Source organism: Crinia signifera, chromosome 1, assembly GCF_055691185.1.
Source record: "Crinia signifera chromosome 1, ASM5569118v1, whole genome shotgun sequence".
In the NCBI taxonomy this organism is placed as follows: domain Eukaryota; kingdom Metazoa; phylum Chordata; class Amphibia; order Anura; family Myobatrachidae; genus Crinia; species Crinia signifera.
Window position 1 is genome coordinate 251,906,490 of NC_139217.1, and position 19,695 is coordinate 251,926,184.

The 19,695-nt window shown below is 41.5% G+C and overlaps 1 protein-coding gene across 2 annotated transcripts in view; it reads left to right on the forward strand.

Moving 5' to 3' along the window:
* The window catches only part of SRP72 (signal recognition particle 72), a 38,040-nt gene extending 19,957 nt beyond the window's left edge, over window positions 1-18,083 (forward strand). Inside the window, exons 13-19 of one of the 2 annotated variants that reach the window (XM_083180104.1) lie at window positions 10,539-10,634; window positions 12,921-13,024; window positions 13,111-13,188; window positions 13,652-13,786; window positions 14,867-14,904; window positions 15,722-15,881; window positions 17,505-18,083. In XM_083180104.1, coding sequence (XP_083036230.1) covers window positions 10,539-10,634; window positions 12,921-13,024; window positions 13,111-13,188; window positions 13,652-13,786; window positions 14,867-14,904; window positions 15,722-15,881; window positions 17,505-17,688 — 795 coding nt within the window. In that variant the 3' untranslated portion in view covers window positions 17,689-18,083. Of the gene's footprint in view, window positions 1-10,538; window positions 10,635-12,920; window positions 13,025-13,110; window positions 13,189-13,651; window positions 13,787-14,866; window positions 14,905-15,719; window positions 15,882-17,504 lie in introns of those variants that run through there. The other variant, XM_083180109.1, reaches the window with a different exon arrangement.
* The last annotated feature ends 1,612 nt before the right edge of the window (window positions 18,084-19,695 follow it).

Below are 19,695 nucleotides of genomic sequence, written 5' to 3' on the forward strand. Positions count from 1 at the left end.
GTGCAGGATGTTTGGCATTTGCCAGAGAACACCAAGATTGGCAAATTCGCCGCTGGCTACTCATCCTATGCCTCAATATTTGGATGAATTAAGCGGAAAGTTCTCCTGCCTTTTTTTATTTACATCTGGGACGCCAGCATTTTATAGTCAGGTGCTAATCAGGTTTAGTTTTAACCTTAATCCATTTACTAAAATACATGTTATTATTGTTTGTTGCTGATATACCAATCTCAGTTACTTACCCCCCTGTATCATTATTGTCATTATAATTTTATATAAAGTTTACTAAACTAACTGCTACTTGGCGCAGCTTGTGTTACTGGGATCAGTGTGAGACTTTCTATCCAATCTATACTTTTACCAACAGCGCAGTGTGTACCACAAACTGTGTGTACCACAAACATTTTTATTTTATTAAATAAAAGCATATGTTGCATTGTCCTGTCTGATGTGACAAAATGAATTAGGTAGAATTCAGCTGTACACACAATACAGTGGCTTGATCAATGTACAGGTTGAGTATCCCTTATCCAAATATCCGTTATCCAAATTATTCCAGAATGTACTTTTTTTTTTCTAAAAACCTACTGGGGACATGATATGTAACTGGCACTGACTATGTGCAAGGACATGATTGCTTGGCATTCAAATCCAGTACCTGAGATAGGACACAAACTTTGTTTCAAGTTTAAAACCTTGTTTAATGTCACAAGCATTTTGAATAAGGGATACTCAACCTGTATTGTGTATATAGTGTACCCAAACTAGGCTGGTAATTGCATTTGGAGGCACAGCACATGCAAGACGATTGGGATCGCACGGAGATGCAGGAACTGTGGATTTTAGGTGCGATCCTGAAAGATAACTGAGTAGGTGGACCAGATGCGTGTGTATCTCTAAAAACAACTGCATCCAAAGATGCACAGTCGCTAGCACAGGAGGCCACACTCAGATGGAGAAACTGTACCTGCCATAATGCTGCTAGTTTCCAAGGTGCATCTAAAGACTTACAGAGAAGGATTTGCACTGTTGCAAGGTTCTGCAAATGTCAGTATGAAGAGAATCAGCTATGACAGCTGGTTCTGTGTCCAAATCAGAATCCAGCCCTCTGCCTGTACTAGGTTCTTCCCTGACTTGGATAAGAATGCCTTGGGGGCATCCTGCAAAGATTCTGGACTGGAAATCGCTGTGGTGCATATTTACTAAGCAGTAACTGTTCTGCGCTGCAAATTTCAAACTGAAATATTAGATCTAAAACAAGTTTAATACTATTGTCATTTTAAATGTGTTCAGAACTGCCAACAATCAGAGCACCCATTTAGTAAATGTACCTTTTTGTGTGTCAAGAAAATATGGGAATGAACTCTTCTATGTTTTGCTTGTCAAATAACGGTAAATTAGTGAAGACTAGGGGTTTAATTCTTTCAGATATAAAAAATTAGGGTAACATTGGAAGAACAATTTCTACCTCCAAATATCCATAAAATGCATCACCCTACATAGGTGCCATAGAATAATAGCAATGCAATGAATTCTACATGATATGAATCCGAAAACTTGCAGTGGCACAAAGGAGATATACATGGTAAGAGACTTAGGTGTGTACACACTGGGCGATATAATAAATGATATCTCTAATTTGAACCCTTCTGAGCGATATCATTTATAATATTGCATAGTATGTATGCTACGAACGATGCACATTCCTGTGTGTCATTATGAATACCCCCAGCCCACCCAATCTGCTAATATAGTGTCTGACTGCAGGTCTCAATGACCTCACTAAACAAAATCGTTCAGGGTGTATGCACTACATCGTACACGCAGTGGAATCACCCAGTGTGTACAGGGCCGAAGGGGCAGATTTACTATGCAGTTTTTAAAAAAATTTATTTAGTGTTCATTTTGACTGCCCATTGATAAACATTTGTCAGTGGTTTAGCATTAATACATCGGTCCTAACCACTGATCATCAACCTCTTTGAAAACATTATTTTATTAATCTGGAATCGGGATGATAGATCTATTCTAGAGTGTATAGGTCAACACCATATGGATGACAGGCATTTAGTCAACATGTTCAGAAGGGATCCGATACGATTTCCCGGCGGTCGGAGTCCCGACAATGGAATCCCGACCGCCGAAATCCCGACAAGGGGGGGACATGGATCGCCCCCCCTTGCGGGCTCGCTGCGCTCGCCACGCAGCGGGCCCGGTGCCTCGCTACGCTCGGCACGCTATTTTATTCTCCCTCTATGGGTGTCGTGGACACCCACGGAGGGAGAAAGTTTCGGGATTTCGGCGGTCGGGATTCCAGTGTCGGGATTCCGACCGCCGGCAAATCAACTGCATCCCGTTCAGAAGGTCTGCTTGACCACTGTTAACACATCTACTGTCCATGGGGCCTATGACTGGCTAAAGCATGGTGTGGATAATGGTATCTACCAACGGTGATTACATATTACCAAACACATAAGTTTTGACTAAAAAAAAACTTGTGTCAACCTTTTTGTGCTTGTCGACCTTAAGATCTGTCGCCCCTTTGTGCCTGCCGACCATTTGTTATACCTGTGGACAGTGTTGGTGAGCTACAAGCTTACCAACACTGTGGCTGCTGACAGCATTTCCAGCCTTCCATGTGGAATACGGGATTCGACATCTGTGAACATTGGATATAATCCCTGTTTGTAGGTGTAAAAAAGAACAGAATAAGAGTGGGGTTTGCTACATTAACAGGAGGCTGATCAGCAAATATTACCACATAAATGTATTTTTAAATGCTCCCTTTACCTCCTTATCTTGTTTTTTTTTTTTTTAATTAAGTCTTTATTTATATTTTCCGACATTCAACATATAAAAAATTTCACATATTTTCAATAAAATTTCGCATACATTTTTTTTTTTTAACATCACACAACACTACAATACATAACATACATGTTCCTGCGTTTCACCCCTCCCATCCCTACCCCAGCCCATTAGCCCCCAATTCCTCACTCTACCTATTAGCCATTACCATCGTTCTTTGTAAGCCCTATTCTATTGCACAGAAGTATGCCCTTTATTTCATTGATTCAAAAGAAGAAGGGAAACGGAACCAAAAAAAAAATATATAACCAACGATCACATACATGGATAAGACTCCTATCGTCTCTAAATGCGATCCGCATCAATCAGTAAAGTATATCTCCATCACACGTGTATTAAATATAATATGTGCTCCGAACCATCTATCAGTTCATTGTGAATTTTTGCAATCTTTAATCATTCTCCTCCCCTTGTTTACCCCCCCTTTCCTACCCTATCCCTTTCTCCCCTCCCACCCTACCCCGCTCTTTCCCTCCCCACAAACTAAACCCAACCCACCCCATCTTACCCACCACCTACTATAAAAAAGAAAAACTTATTTCTTTTGTGAAATTCAATACTGTATATCTCTCATATCCTTAACACATATAATACCTTTAAATTATTTATTCTTCACGCATTGATTACTCATTCAATATATTGTAGCACTCATCGTGATTCTAACTCTATTGTTATCTTATAAATTTCCCCTTACCCTCTCCCCTCTATCCCTCTCCTCACTATGGCTTACTCTGCCCCTAGTTCAAGTTTTTTGTAGTTAGTTGCCTTTTGTCACTTTATAATAGATTGATCTTTGCCAGTGCCCCCATACATTTTGAAATTTCTGACGGTTCCCCCGAGATGCATATATAAATTTCTCATGATCATGTGTAGAGTTTACTAGATTCAACCATTCTGCCACCTCTGGACCTTTAACTGCCATCCAATATCTAGCCACGATGACTTTAGCTAGGGCGGATAGATTCCGAACCATTTGCGTCATATCACGTGACATAGCTCCCTCCCTCCAGACCCCTAACAGTACATTCACTTCATTTAATTGGCTTCTAGGGATTCCCAGCTGAACCATAATTTGGATTACCTTGTCCCAAAAGCTGGCCACCACCTGACACCTCCAAAGTAGGTGCCAAAAAGCCGCCTCTCCTTCCCCACATTTGGGGCAATTGTCGGTTTTTGTCCCATTAAATCTTTTTAACTTCACTGGGGTAATATAAATCCGATGCAGAATATTGAACTGTACCTGCCGTACTCTTATTGAGTTAGTAGCTGATTTATGAACAGATAGGGCCCCTTTCCAACTTAGCTCATCCAACTGTGGCATATCCCCAGTCCATTTATCCCGTACCCCCTCCAATTCCTCCATTTGAGCAAATGAGTGTAGGAAGTTATACAGTTTGGATAATCGCTTGCCAGGTCCTAGTAGTTTAACAAATTTTTTACATGGAGACTCCTCAATGTCCACCCTCGTACCACTACTAAATTGGTTCAGGGCACTCCGTAGTTGCAGAAACCTAAAGAACATTTCTCTTGGGATCTCATATTCATTTTGTAACTGGTCAAAGGACTTCAATATTCCCTCATAATAAAGCTGTCCCAGTATTTCTATCCCATAAGCACTCCATAGCCTTCTCCCTTGTTGTTCCTTAATAGCCTTAACTGTCTGTATTGATAACACAGGCGTGTCTGGATCTAATCCCTCCGCCTTACTTATTTTACCCACCCATTTCCATACTTTAACGGCCTGTATAATTATTGGGGGAGTTTTACGGGGGAGAACCTTCACCATTAGTCTCTGCAGGGGTGTGAAACCCGGGTCCACCGTTTCAATAAGATGTATCAATTCCCTTGAGGTTTCCTCATGCCGAATCCATGAGCATAGATGGACAATTTGTGCAGCCATATAATAGGCCTTAAAATCCGGCAGAGCGAGGCCCCCTTTATCCACATCCCTGCAGAGAATCTCCAGCCTGACTCTAGGCCTCTTGTCCCGCCATATTAGTGATGACACCAGACTATTTATTTTTCCTAAAGTATTCATCCCTTATAAATACTGGAGACTGCTGAATTATGTATGTGTATTTGGGCAGTATGACCATTTTTACTAGATTCACACGCCCCGTTTGGGAAATTGGAAGCCTAGACCAACATCTACATTTAACCCTTAATTCTTCCATAAACGGCACAATATTATCCTGAATGAAATCCCATGGTGCCCTAGCTACCCAGATCCCCAAATATTTGAACCTGTCAACTGTCTGTAACTGAGTGCTAACGTGCGGTACATCTTGACTATTTTTACTTATCTGCAAGAGGTGGGATTTTGACCAATTCATTCTGAGTCCGGAGTATTCCCCATACACTCGTATAGTCTCAACTACTACCGGAAGATTTTCCTGAGGGTTCGCCAGCCCGACCAGAAGATCGTCCGCGTACAATGATACCAAATTATTTCCTCTACCCCCTTCCAGCTCTCTTCCCTCCAAAGCATATCTCAGCTTACACGCCAGGGGTTCCATCGCCACTGCAAACAGCAGAGGGGATAAAGGACACCCCTGCCGTGTACCTCTGGATAGAGAAAATGGAGCGGATGTGAATCCATTAATTGACATCCGTGCACTCGGATTCTGATACAACCGGGCGACTAGTTTAATAAACCCCTCACCAATCCCAAATGCTTTCATTGCCCCCCATAAAAACTTCCACTCCACCGAATCAAACGCTTTATGCGCATCAAAGGAGGCTATGACTGCATCCACTTTCTTCTGCTCTATGCTTTGGATATAAGTGAAGACCCTGCGTAAGTTTATCATGGTGGACTTGCCCTCCATGAAACCCGTCTGATCGGGATGGATAATCTGACTGATCACCCGATTCAGTCTATTCGCAAGGATCTTCGCATATATTTTTGCATCTGATGTTATAAGTGAGATTGGTCTAAAGGAGTCAACCCGGGCTAGATCTTTACCACCCTTTGGAATCATGATTATTGTAGCCTCTGTCATTGAGGGGGGGATTGTTCCTGTTGTTGATGTATCCTGAAATACCTCCAACAATTGGGGTCCTAATGTTTTAATATATTTCTGGTACACTTCTCCCGGGATCCCATCAAGCCCTGGCGCTTTACTACCCTTAAGTGTTTTTATAGCGAACTCCACTTCCTCCTGGGTTAATGGAGAGTCCAAATATTCCCTAGCTTCTGGAGTCAACCGAGGCATATCTATTTTGCCCAAGTACTCCTCTATTTCCTCGTCACTACAGCGTAGTTTAGATTGATAAATTTCTTTAAAATATGTCACAAATTCTGCTACAATTTTTGGGGTTTCTGTCAGTGTTACTCCGGCTTCATTTCTGATTAAGGGGATGATATTAGAGGGCTTGTCCTGCTTGACTAGGTATGACATAAATTTCCCCGCCCGGTCGGCTTCCGAGTACCATTTATGAGCCCCAATTGCCATCTTGCGGCAAGCTATTTCTTGCAAGTACACCAGCCATTCATTCTGTGCCCTCATCCATTCGGCTCTATCCTCATCCAAATTACTTATAAGAAACACATTTTCCAGAGCTGACATCCTTCCCTCCAGTTCTAACGCCCTGGCTCTGTGTCTTTTTCAAAAAAGCTATTTTTTTTATAAAGACCCCTCGTATAAAGGCCTTACATGCATCCCAGACGTACCCTGCTTGAGTTGACCCCTTGTTATCCCTCATGAAACCCTCTATAATTTTTTCTAGCTCTTCCTGTTCTCCCATCTGGGCTAGCTAGAAGGGCTGAAGTTTCCAATACCGGAAGCCGACCTGAATAGTCAGGTCCAGTTGAATAACAATGGGGGAATGGTCTGAAATCCCACGCGGTTTATATTCTACATGGGTAATTTTATTAAGAAGCCCATCCGAAACCAAGACCATATCTATTCTTGAGAATACTTTATGCGCAGAAGAATAACAGGAAAATTGTTGAATCTCTGGGTTTCTAAGCCGCCACGGATCCCTCCAGCCCACTTCCCTCATAAATTCTGCGAACCTAGTTCCCTCCCTAGATATCTCCTCCTCCGATCTATTCCACCTGTCTAGTCTAGGTGCCAGGACTTTATTGAAATCTCCTAAGCATAAGACCATGTTGTCAGGGTACTGTGCTGCAAACTCTACCGCCCCTTTTAACACTTCATACGAAAAAGGGGGGGGGTGTACACGGCGAGAAGACATATACGTACTTGTTCTATACTACACTCCAAAAATATATATCTTCCCCCTGCGTCAATCTTCACCCTTCTGCATTCAAATACCAAGGCTTTCCTCACCATAATTGTTACCCCTCTTGAACCTGAGGAAAAGGTAGCATGGTATGACGAGCCAATCCAGGGCCGCCTTAAGGAGACCGTCCTTTCTTTAGTTAAATGGGTTTCTTGCAGGCAGATAATATCTGCCTGCATTGTTTTACACTGTTTGAGTACAAGAGCTCTTTTTACTTTCTCATTCAGCCCCCTGACGTTCCAGGTCAATATCTTAACCATGACACACTATTACTTATATATACCATAATATTTCGTTCTAATCTATAAGGATTCATCAGGGACTTTTTAGGCATGTTACAATTCGTAGGGCCCTTTGGGGGCCTTGGTCCGGGCCATGAAACTCCAGGAACATACATAAACTTACACATACATTTACCCCCCCCCCTCCCCCACCCTGTATAACCTCTCCCCCTAGGCATACCTATCCCCCTACCACCACCTTATCCCGTTATAGAGACACCAGAGGCAAAAAACTAATGACCACCACCGAGGCCCGTTCCTGCCCCCCCGTGTCTGCTTTCCTGCTTTCAATGATACCTTTTTAATTACTTTACCCCGTCCCCCCCACCCCCCAATTCAAGTACTCGAGCCTTTCGCTGACACATATAATGTAATTTAGACAAGTATATCGGACCCTGTTACACCCAATATCTGCCTCTAGGCCAATATACATATAGCCCCAACAGGAATCTATCTGGCCACATTAGATAATACTTGTTTTCTGCCCGGATATGCACTATCCAGCCATTGTGCTGCCTCTTCTGGAAAGAAGAAAAACTTTGTACCATCATCCGCAATGACCCTTAATTTTGATGGGTATAACATTGAGTATTTAAGATCAAGTTCTCTGAGGCGGGTCTTAATGTCTCTGAACTTGGCTCGATCCTTTTGCACTTCAATAGGGAAGTCTGGATAGGTCGAAATCTTCTTGCCATTGAATTTGAGATCTTCTTTGTCCCTTGCCAACCTGAGGATTGAGTCCCGATCTTTAAAATGCAAAAATTTTGCTATCAGGGTACGAGGGGGACCCCCTGGGGGAGACGGCCGACCTGGGATACGGTGTGCTCTTTCTATTGCAAATTGTGCCGAAAAGGCCTTATCCCCAAATTTTTGTAACAGCCATCCCTCCAGGAATTTTTCTGGGGCATTCCCCTCTGCTTTTTCCTCAAACCCAATAAAGCGCACATTATTACGCCTAAGCCTGCCTTCAATGTCGGACATTTTGTGGCGCATATCAGACATCTGTCCCGTTAGAATTTTAACTTGAGACTGCAGGGGTGTAACCGTGTCTTCCAATGCCCCTATCCTAGTTTCCGTCTCCGTGACTCTCTCCCGAATTTTTTTTTGCATCGTCCCTTAGAAGCATAATATCGCTTTGCACTTTATTAATCTGTTCCAAAAGTTGAGTCTCACAAGTATTTATAGCCTCCAGCACCTGCTGCAGAGTCACCTCAGGGGGCTGCTGGGATTTGCTCTCTTTCACCGGAGTGGTGAGCGGGGTACTGGTTTGTGAGCTACTGCCTGCCTGCTGTCTGGCATATTTCTCTAGCTGTGTGGCCACCGCACTTTGTCCCGTTTTTCCCATCTTCAGGAGATAGTCACAGTTTTTTTTTTTTTTTTTTTTTCTCCCAATTTCCTAGGCAAGCTGTCTACACGTGCCCCACCAGTGATAAACACAAACACCACCACAAGTATAGTCCTGTACAAGGCACCAATGTTTCACCTGGCCACCACACAGCCTCTGGGGCCCGTCAGGATCCCTTCCCAGCGTTTCACAGCAGTCCACCCAGCTGGGTATATAACTTTTATATATGCAGTCAATAAAAGTTGAAAACGTTATTTGGCTTTACCTTCACCAGCCGTCTCTCCGTTACTTGAATAGAGGCAGAGGATATCCAGCACGTATTTTAAGTATGCTGCAATCTTCCCATCCACCTTGTACTGCGGGTGCGGTAATGGGGATCTTGGAGCTTTACACAATTAGCCAGCCCCTTACCCGCTCTAGCCCTGCATGAGCCGGCACACGTCTCACACCCGTGTCCAGGCTAACAGGAGATGGCGGGGGGGAAGAGGAGTATTCCGACTCTCCGCTCCAGGACCCTCCGGCTGCTGGGGCTGTGCTGTATTACGGCGTGATGCCCGGCTACCTCGCGGCAGACGCTCTCAGCACTCCGTCAGTTCTGTATCGCCCGGCGCCGCGTCACTCACCCGCGCCCGGGCAGACAGGAAGCGGGGAAGCTGAAGGGGAGCGCTCTGTCTCTGCCGGTCTCCACGTCCACCGGCGGCACAATCTCACACAAACCACCCCGCGTTCTCCGTTTTCTCTCGCGCGTCCCAGCCCTCTAAGGATGCGATTATTCCACGGGGCACAGGGGCGAATAAGGACAATATTCCCCAGGCTGGGTCACTCGGAATCGGGGAGGCTCAAACGAGCATAGGGGAAGACATCATAAGCAGCAGCAGACACAGGGGAGCTCGATCCCGTGCCCTTACTCACGTCCTGCCGTGGCCACGCCCCCACCTCCTTATCTTGTTTAATCTTTTAACCTGCTTTCATTATACATCGGTACTTCTAAGCAGACTCTGATATAGAGGATATTATATATCTTGTGGATGGAATTATTCAGACCTTAAGAATATACTATTTGGTCCATTCAAATATGTTTTATGCAAATGTATTGTTAATTAGCAATTCAGTGGTTTAATATGTATTTATAATATTGTACTTCAACTTTACGGGTTAAAATGTTATGTAGCTTCATGTGTGCTTTGGTTAATTTCAGTCATGCCAATTTTTGAGCGCAGTAGCCACACAATTTGTTGGTATTGGTGGTTCTCTTGGTTTTTCTTATGGATAACAAAATGCTCATTTTAAAGTATGCTACCACAGGCACAATTGTGTGACTGTATCTGTTAAGTCATTTTTTTTATATATATATTTAATAAGAATTTACTTACTAGCGCCTGGTTATTTAGTGAGTTAGAACTTTAGCAACATAGAATCTATGATAATTTCATCCCAACTATGTAACGGTAATAAAAAAATAAAGAGGTAGACTAGAACTTAAACACCCTTCCAATGGATTTCTTGGGAAGGGGAAGCATGGCTTTGGAAAGAGTTTGCAAAGTTATTTTCTACCTCCTCTGCGGGGTGTGGTTTAGCAGGTACTGTGCAAAGTGTGGACAAGTTGATTGTTAAGCCACCTTTTTGTCCAAATCTATTAATCTATACTTTATAGCTTGTAACACATCTGTGTGTAATTTATTACTTACATATGTTCTTAATTTTGAGGAATTGAATTTGTATTAATGCAGCCATTTGTTTCCTTTATCACTGTCTTAAAGTTCTGCTTTCATTCTATTTGTATGTAAAATGTGCAGGTGTCTGCATTGGTTACCATGCACAGCCATGATGAAGATATTGACAGTGCCATAGAAGTATTCAACCAGGCTATTAGCTGGTACCAAGAAAACCAAGTAAGTGATTTGTTCATTTATTCACCTTTCACACTGCAATGCTGGGTAGAACCTGGCATTTTGTACATGGGTCCAACTTGGCTGAGGCCCCGTTTAAAATGGCGCCTTAACCGGTTTATTGCTAATGTCACAGCAGACTGAGCAACTCCGGTTATTGCTCTCTGTGTTTATAGGGGTCAACATTAGTGTATAGTGTGGTTACTTCTCACTCCAATTTATCACTTTTTGAAGCTTGTTACATCTGGCATATATAAGTAAAATGTAGAAAATAAATGCAATGTTCATTCTAATGATTTATAGGCAACCATGTGGCCAGCTGGTGATCTTTATGTTTTCATGGTGAAAAGATTATTTTTTTTGTGGAGGCCTGGAGCTGTAGCTCCATCCGTCCTATTGTTAATCTGGTGCGGCTCTTGTTAATAATAAGACAATGATAGATTTAAAGCCCCATGCACAGTACACAGCCGCAGCCAATCTTGTAAACACTGAACTTGCGGGTCGTTTGGTTATATTGCTAAATTGACCGGCATGTTCAGTAGATATCACGCATCTTTAACGACTTTGTGTCCATACTAATGTGAACAGCACCCGTTTTTGGGCGATGTTGTAAGGTAAATCACCTAGTGTGTATGGGGCTTTATTCTGAGAGATTTGGGTAGTGCATAAAAAGAAGTATATGTTAACTGCTGTTTTTCCATTACAAGCATAGATGTATTTGTACACATTATTTATATTATTAAATTTGCTGATGTTATTGACACTTTGTTTGGTGTTACAAAAAAAAAAAAGCCAGCCTTATGATTTTACACTAGGTATCTGCCAGAGCCGACAGATACACCAAGCTTCAAAAAGTGATAAAGTGCAGAGTGATGAAAAATCAGCCGATCAGCTCCTAACTGCCATTGTTCAAGCTCAGCCTGTGACATGGCAGGCAGGAGCTGATTGACTGGTTATTACTTTCTACTTAATCACTTTTTTAAGCTTTTTTGTATGAGGAAAATATGTTTTTTTTTTGGAGATGCTCTGCATTTGAAGATAGCATGACTTTGGGGGTTGTCTAAATGCGAGGAAGTATGGTCCATACACATATATAATATAAGTAATTATGCAGATTCCTGGTATAGAGTTTCAGAAGAACAACATCAATGTATACAAAAAGTTTAGTCACCTAGTGTTCACTCTAGGACTTTTTAGGGCAGGAAGCTGACCACTGAGTAGCGGCATGTCAGTGCAGTGTGGGGGCAGCTGGAATAGCTGGGAGATTTCATGCTCATTGTCCAGTGGCTTAAAAGGGGAAGTTTACATTTTCATTGCCCGGAGGGTTAAATGCTCCTTGCAGGGGAAGTTTACATTTTCATTGCCCGGAGGGTTAAATGCTCCTTGCAGGGGAAGTTTACATTTTCATTGCCCGGAGGGTTAAATGCTCATTGCCCAGGGGGTTAAAGGTTAAACTGCTGGTGCCCGCAGCCACTGTGTGCAAGCGGCGGCCGGGAGCTGCATGTCCAGTCCAAGGGCAGTATCCAGCTCCCACTGCTCCAGCCATGGACCTCCCTTCCTCTCCCGCCCGCCGAGGAATACATGCCTACGCCATCCCTCTCCCGGCCTGGCAATGCCGCAATAATCATTGTTACGCAATTAGTTGCCGGGCGTCTGAGTGCAGGGAGGGGTAGGGCGCAATTAGTAGTTTATACAACGGGCAGGACGCAGCACCCTGCAAAAACAAGCTTACTGTAAAGTTCACCTATAGTTTAGACCAGGCATGTCCAACGTTGGCCCTCCAGATGTTGTGAAACTACACATCCCAGCATGCTTTGCAATAGTTTTAGCATTCTCTAATAGCAAAACTGTGGCAAAGCATGCTGGGATGTGTAGTTTTAAAACATCTGGGGGGCCAACGTTGGACATGCCTGGTTTAGACTATGGCAATCCTTAATTGCCAAAGATTAATAAGGCTCCAGGACACAACATGGAATATAAAATGACAGCTTCCCAAATGTAGTAGCCATATGCAGTTTTTAGAATCCCCAAATAAGCCCACACCTTACTCTGCCATAGACTGATCATTAGCAATGGAGATTGACAATGCTTTGGAATTGTAAACCTGGCAACCAATTTATAGCGTGTGTTAAAAGATTATTTTATATCCTAATGTAGCATCTAGCAGGACATTTGTATAACTCTAATATGAATTAAAAAAGTTGTTGTGAAAAGAATCAACAAACCTGATATTGCTAGTAAGTTGTAAAAATATAAAAATATGAATTATACACTATTTTTTTATGACAGCCAAATTCTCCAACACACTTGTCTCTAATAAGAGAAGCTTCCAACTTCAAATTAAAACATGGAAGAAAGAAGGAGGCAGTCAATGACCTTGAGCAACTATGGAAGTGGGTTCTTGTTACTTTTTTCTATTTTGGCTTTTTAAATTGATTAAGTTAAGCAATGCAGTAATCATTCCTTTATTTGGTTACAGACAGAACCCCAGGGATATTCATACTTTGGCACAGCTCATCTCTGCATATTCTATTGTGGATGCTAACAAAGCAAAAGTGTATCCTTTTTCGGGTGTGGTATTAATGGCCAACGGTCGGGATTACGATGGTCAGTATACCGGCATCGGAATCCCGACAGGGAGACGAGCGAAAAAAAACCCTGGTGGGATCCGCTGATTGCTGCGCCCACCAAAGGTTTTGTTCTGCCTTTATGTGGGTGGTGGACCCCCAACAGGGAGAAAAGCCCATTACAGTCAGGATCCCAACTGTTGGGCAATTTAAAGTCTGTATACCGAGGTCGGATTAATTATTTTTACTTTTCGGTTTTCACGATTCTATTTAGAAGTATATTTAACTTTTTGGTAACATTTATTAATTCATAGAGATGTTTGTTTATTCTAAAATAGATGTTTTTATTTGTTTCTTCTAAAATAGATGTTTTTATTTGTTTCTGTGTAAGTCAAATCTCTAATAGGAAACATTCAGGATGTACATGTTCCTTTCCTTACATCAGAAATTCAGTCTTAGTGAACATTTGCCGCCTTCTGACACTATGCGTTTAAAAGTGGATGTGGACGCCTTAGAAAATTCAGCTGGCGCTACTTTTATCCGGAAAAAGGCAGCCAAGGTGGCTGGCGAACAAGCCAAAGAACAAGGGTATGTTGAAATTATCACATTAACTTAAATGAAGACCCCAAGGTCAAATAATGGTCACAACTTGTCATGAAACCACTAGAATATACGAGTATACTGCTGTGAAGTGAAACACATAGGTTCCTCCATGAAGAGCTATTACATATTTTAAAACTGCCTAAAATTGTGTAGATTTCCTTTTACCATTTTACATATCTTAATTGTCTGTAATTTACTCTGGCAGACAATTCTTGCTTCGCTCCCAGTAAGGTAAACTGTGAATAGGCCACATGTAGAGCGTTTGCGGTCGTGTGTTCCCATTTGGATCTTTATTGTGGCACATAAAATGTATATCTTTACTGAAGGTGCAAAAAGCTTTTTGGCCTTGACATTAGAGTGCATATTTCATATCCATATAGTTTAAGAACCATTTTTAATACGTGGTCTATATTGCTTCAATTGTACAAAATTAGCCATGGGCAAAATTACCTAGCACGGTGTTTATACATCCTGGGTTTGCTACAATTGATTTATGAACAAATATTTTACAAAACTGTCACCTTGGACAAGTTGGCCATGCAAGTGATTTACGGTCACGGTATTCTGATCTTTTGTTTGTATTGCACATTCAAGCACATTTCCAGAGAATATTGATCATTATCACTATTCATTGGAATTTCCGTTCTAAATTACCTGCCACACAGAAACAAACATGCAAAGAATCCTACTTGCCTACCATACTTTGGACTATCTGGAGGAAATGTAAGCACATTGAGGAAGCCTGCACCGATAGTGTCTAAATGGGAAAGGTATCCATGTACTGTTGCCATGCCAACCCCTCTATTGCTCTGATACCCATCATTTATTCTGTGGTCCATAGAAGCCACGCATTTCAATGTCTACCCAAAGCAGACATGTGGATAGTTTGTTATACTCTGACAACAAAATTGTCATGCTTATGATGCAAGATATACTATCCAGTTCTAATGCAGCAGCTGCTGCTTTATATTATATAAAAAAACTAACATTTAATAATGGCATGTAAAGAAGAACATTTATAATTCTATGGCTTTTTTTTTTTTTTTTTTTTCAAATGGTGTACAGACAAGTGGATCTTAAGAAAAAGAAGAAAAAGAAAAAAGGTACATACATACATACATACATACATACATACATACATACATACATACATACATACATACTAAGATAGTAATTAAGGCTGAAAGAAGACGTTAGTCCATCGAGTTCAACCCATCTAACCTGTAACTACTGACTTGAGAAAGTCATATCTATAGGATTCCCTTATTGGCCAAAAATGCATCCATATATGATTGTGTGTGTGTGTGTGTGTGTGTGTGTGTATGTATGTGTATGTGTATATATATATATATATATATATATATATATATATATATATATATATATATATATACACATGACTGACTTTTTTTTTTATAAACCATGTTCCATGTAAAAGAACATAATGCTTTCCAGTTGATCTGTCACACAACCAGTTATAATAGTTGTATTAAAGTCTTTGTTTCTGTCGCTAGGTAATAAATGTCATGTCAGAGGCGGTCATGTGGTGCCCACCCCATGAGAGTAGTGGAACAGCAATTCTAGACCCATCTGCCAAAATAGGTCCACTATATAAACAAGTGCAGGAAGAAGATGCAATTCACCCACATAGGGATATAGAGTATGAGCAACATACTAGTGAGGTCACCCTTCATATATGATTTAATGTTTATAATTGGAAATCTGTATTACATGGCCAAGATGAAAATCCTGTGCTTTTATCCACCTGTGGTGTGTTACCCTGTGCTGCATTCACTCATTTTAAATGTAGACAGGTGTATGGCAGCAACCCTATGGATAAACATGTAAACAATACCTATGCTGATGTTATTACATACCTGAACTCTAAAGATCACCAAATCCCTGACTTTGCTTACACAGGCAAATTACCCAAGAATTGTGATCCCAAAGATACCCCAGATCCCGAACGATGGCTACCCATGCGAGAACGATCATACTACCGTGGAAAGAAGAAGGGAAAAAAGAAGGAACAGATAGGCAAAGGGACCCAGGGTGCCACAGCAGCTGCAACTGCTGAATTGTAAGTAGGACGTATGGTTTGCACTGCTCTGGAGAGGTATATTCACAAATACATTTTCTAATCTAGGAATGTGTTTCTCAGGTATATTATGTAGTACAAATAATGCACCTGCTGTAGCTCATAGCAACAAATCAAAGAGGGGCGTTATAGCCTAGTTTTCAATTTAATGGAACCATCAGGAGCTGAACCAGCCTTCTATCTGATCACTGCTTTACATTTAGCGGCAAACTTATTGAGGTTTGAATATACTCAGGGTCTTTTTGTCCAGCCAAAACCTTTTCAACACATAGGACCTGATTCAGAGGTGGACGCAATGATGACGTTTGTGCAGTTGAGCAATTTTTTTATTTTTTTTTGTACTGCACATGAGTTCGTAGCACTGCACACAAATGTAACAGTGTAAGTGGTATTTATTCATAAAATGTGTTACTGGTTGTGCTCATTTTGAGAAGATATGGGTGGCTACAAAAATGCAGGTGTATTGCAACTGTTTTGGGTGTATTAGCCCACCACTTGGAATTGCAAAGGCTCTGGTGGCTTCCTTGCGCATTCTCCGCACCAATGTTATGTCTTTTTATTCAAGCGGCACATCGTTGGGCATCAGTGGGAGTGTCTGTACAAAATAACCACAGCTGCTGCACCAGTTTTGTACATCCACTGCTTCCAAATACTTAACTTGGTGGCAACCTGGTGTTCACATGTAAGCTTAGTGATGGTGGAATTATAGTATAATGTGGATACGCCTGTTTTCATACAGATATCATACTCGAAGGATAGGGCTGGTACAAGTGCATATAGATTACTAAAAAACCAAGGTGCCCGTTCGTTTGGGTCCAAATTTGGCCCCATTTTCTATTGTCTGCACATGTGCAAATGCCTTCAGCTAGTGTCACACTCGCCGAGCTGTTCACACTGTGAGGGGATGGGAAGGGGGGTGGGCAGGGCAATGGCAAGCATTTTATGGGAGTCCCAATAAAAACGCTGGGCATTCCCCTTGGAACACAGGCGTGTCAGTGCCTATTTGGGGCGGGCCGCTGACGTCACATGTCAGTGCCCACCCAAATCTGGAGTACAGCGGCCATCTGAAAAGTAAGTGTTGAGACTGAAGGCTGCATAAATCATTTGATGGTCAGAGACCATCAAACAAATTCTCCATTCAGCCGCCTGCAAGGGGATGTGTTCGCATACACCTCTCCTTACATGTTAAGGCAGTGTTTACCTGTTCACTAGACTGTGCACGTACACAGCCTAGTGAATCTTTTTGAATCAGGCCCCAAGTGCATAGAAGGGAGGAGGGAGCATTGATGTGTACAACTCTGCACACGGGCAAGTAGCCACGTTTAGGTTTGTACATACAATGATTACAAGTGACTTGCGTTCAGTTCCCCATCAGACCTAATGTACAGTGCATATTACATGTTGCTAAATTGTTGTAACAATGATCACCTATTGGAATTCTAGAAAAAATGCTTCTAAACCTAAAATCTGAACCTATAGAGTAATCTGTACACAAAAAAAATTTAACATCTAAAATTTGCCTTTTTCATTTTTATTGGCTAGCGCAATGTGTAAGTTGATTTGCTTTTTCCAGATTATTCATGTGTATCATTTATCATATTTTAGCGATGCAAGTAAAACAGCCAGCAGTCCCCCAACATCTCCAAGACCTGGCATGGCAGCTACAAATGCTCCCTCATCATCTACAAGCAATGTCATACCACCTAGACACCAGAAACCAATGGGAGCTGCTGGAACAAAGAAGAAGCAGCAGCAAAAGAAAAAGAAAGGCGGAAAGGGAAGTTGGTGATGTCAGTTTCAATACGGTCTCTACACCATTAATGCACTGTCAAACAACTGCGTCCGACTACAAGTTGTCTTACCACATGCTGCTTGATACACCCACGTTGTTATCAAGTTTAATAGCGATTATTCTTTGGAAGAGAATATTATCATAATTTTCCTTTTCAGCGGTCAGCAACCATTATTGCAATTGCTGCTTTTATTTTATTTTTTTGGGGATTGTTTTTTTTTTTAGTTTTGTTTTTCTTTCAATCAAATCTCCTTTTTATTTTGGTTTTAATTTTCATTCATCATTTCTTATTTCTCGTGATATTTTTAAGACCGCTTTCCATCATGAAAGTCTTTTCAGTTGTATGAAACTGTAATTTTAATTTAATTGTGCATTAAATCAATGTCTGTCAATTTTTTTGTTTCCTGGTTTTTATTTTCTTTATTTGAAGATAGCTTACAAATGTACAGGCCAAAAGATTTATCTAAGTCAATAACTACAGAGCTGCAAATACAGTAAATGTAGTAAATGCTGGTTGAGTCTTCACCACAGTGAGTGTTCATTCTAGCACCCACCATCTTTTAAAATCCATGCAGTTCCTCTTCCCTGCCTGGAGTGTCGCTGTCTGCTGTGGTGTTTCTAGCACAGGTCTGGTTTGCATATCAGTTCTAATATACAGACCACATTGTGTTAGAAGCACTACAGCAGACAGTGACACACCAGGGTGGGTTAAAGAAAAAAAAAGATGGCGGGTGCTAGAATGAACGCTACACAGTTAATGGACACAGGTGAAAAGAATACAATAAGGAAGGGATGATGTTGTTAGGTAAAGAAAGGCAGAACAGTAGATGGCCCTGCTGGTGAGTATTTACAGTCAATATGATTTACATGTGCTTAGACATAGTTCATTGGTTTCTGTACTTTCTCATTTTATTGCTGCCAGATAATGCTGCTTTAGACTATAAGTTAGTATCAAAATACTGTACAATATGTAGAACTTGGGGGGGGGTTGTAATAGATTAGATTTTCTTTACACACGGACTAGGTGGCGATTTAATACATATGCCACAAGATTGTATATAACAATTTTTATTAAGCACAATATAAAATATTTAAACTTCCCAGGGGTAATAAAAAAAAACATCAATCTATTACATTTGTTTAACAGACACTATGAATAAGATGGAATTTATTAATGTATGGAGAACCATGTAAAAGGTTTATACTGTACAAAAATGTTCAGGGCATGTGCACACTAAAATTCAATTAGGTGGCAATATGAATAAACTTGTGTTTAGTACCTTTTTGTGTTTTGGAGGCTGGCATACCTCCTTCCTGGTGGCTGCTGATACATATTGCTTTTAGTCTATTAGCCGCTCTAGCGCCTAAAGACAACACTACACTTTGATTTATTTTGCCTGATAGTATGTTTAAGTTGTATTTACTGATTAATAAAACTGTCATTACAGGAAGCATTATGTATCACTAATTCAAGGTGAGTACTACAGTCAGGAGGGGATGCAGTTAGAATCCCGGCGGTCGGAATCCTGAAGCCGGAATCCCAACCGCCGAAATCCCGACACTTTCTCCCTCTTTGGGTGTCTATGACACCCATAGAGGAAGACTAAATTAGTGTGCTGAGCGTAGCGAGACACCGGGCTCGCTGCATGGCGAGCGCAGCGAGCCCGCAAGGGGGGGGTGATCCACGTGTGTCCTGTCCTCCCCCCCCCCCCCCCCCCTCCCCCTTGTCAGGATTTTGGCCGCTGGGATTTCGTAACAATCCAGTCAGGAGTACTTGTTAGTTTTTACTTGCAGAACATAGAGAAAAAAACTAAGAATTTTCACATGTTATTATCTAATATTTCCAGAACCTTATCATTTAATTGAATATGCCATTAAGGGCTGGATTAAATTTGCCATTGAAATCACCGCACAAGGAAAAGTACTAGAAGCCTCAGACTTTTATGTCCCGTGCTATACAGTAACAAGCCTTTTTCCATGTGCAGTAAATCTGAGATGAGCATC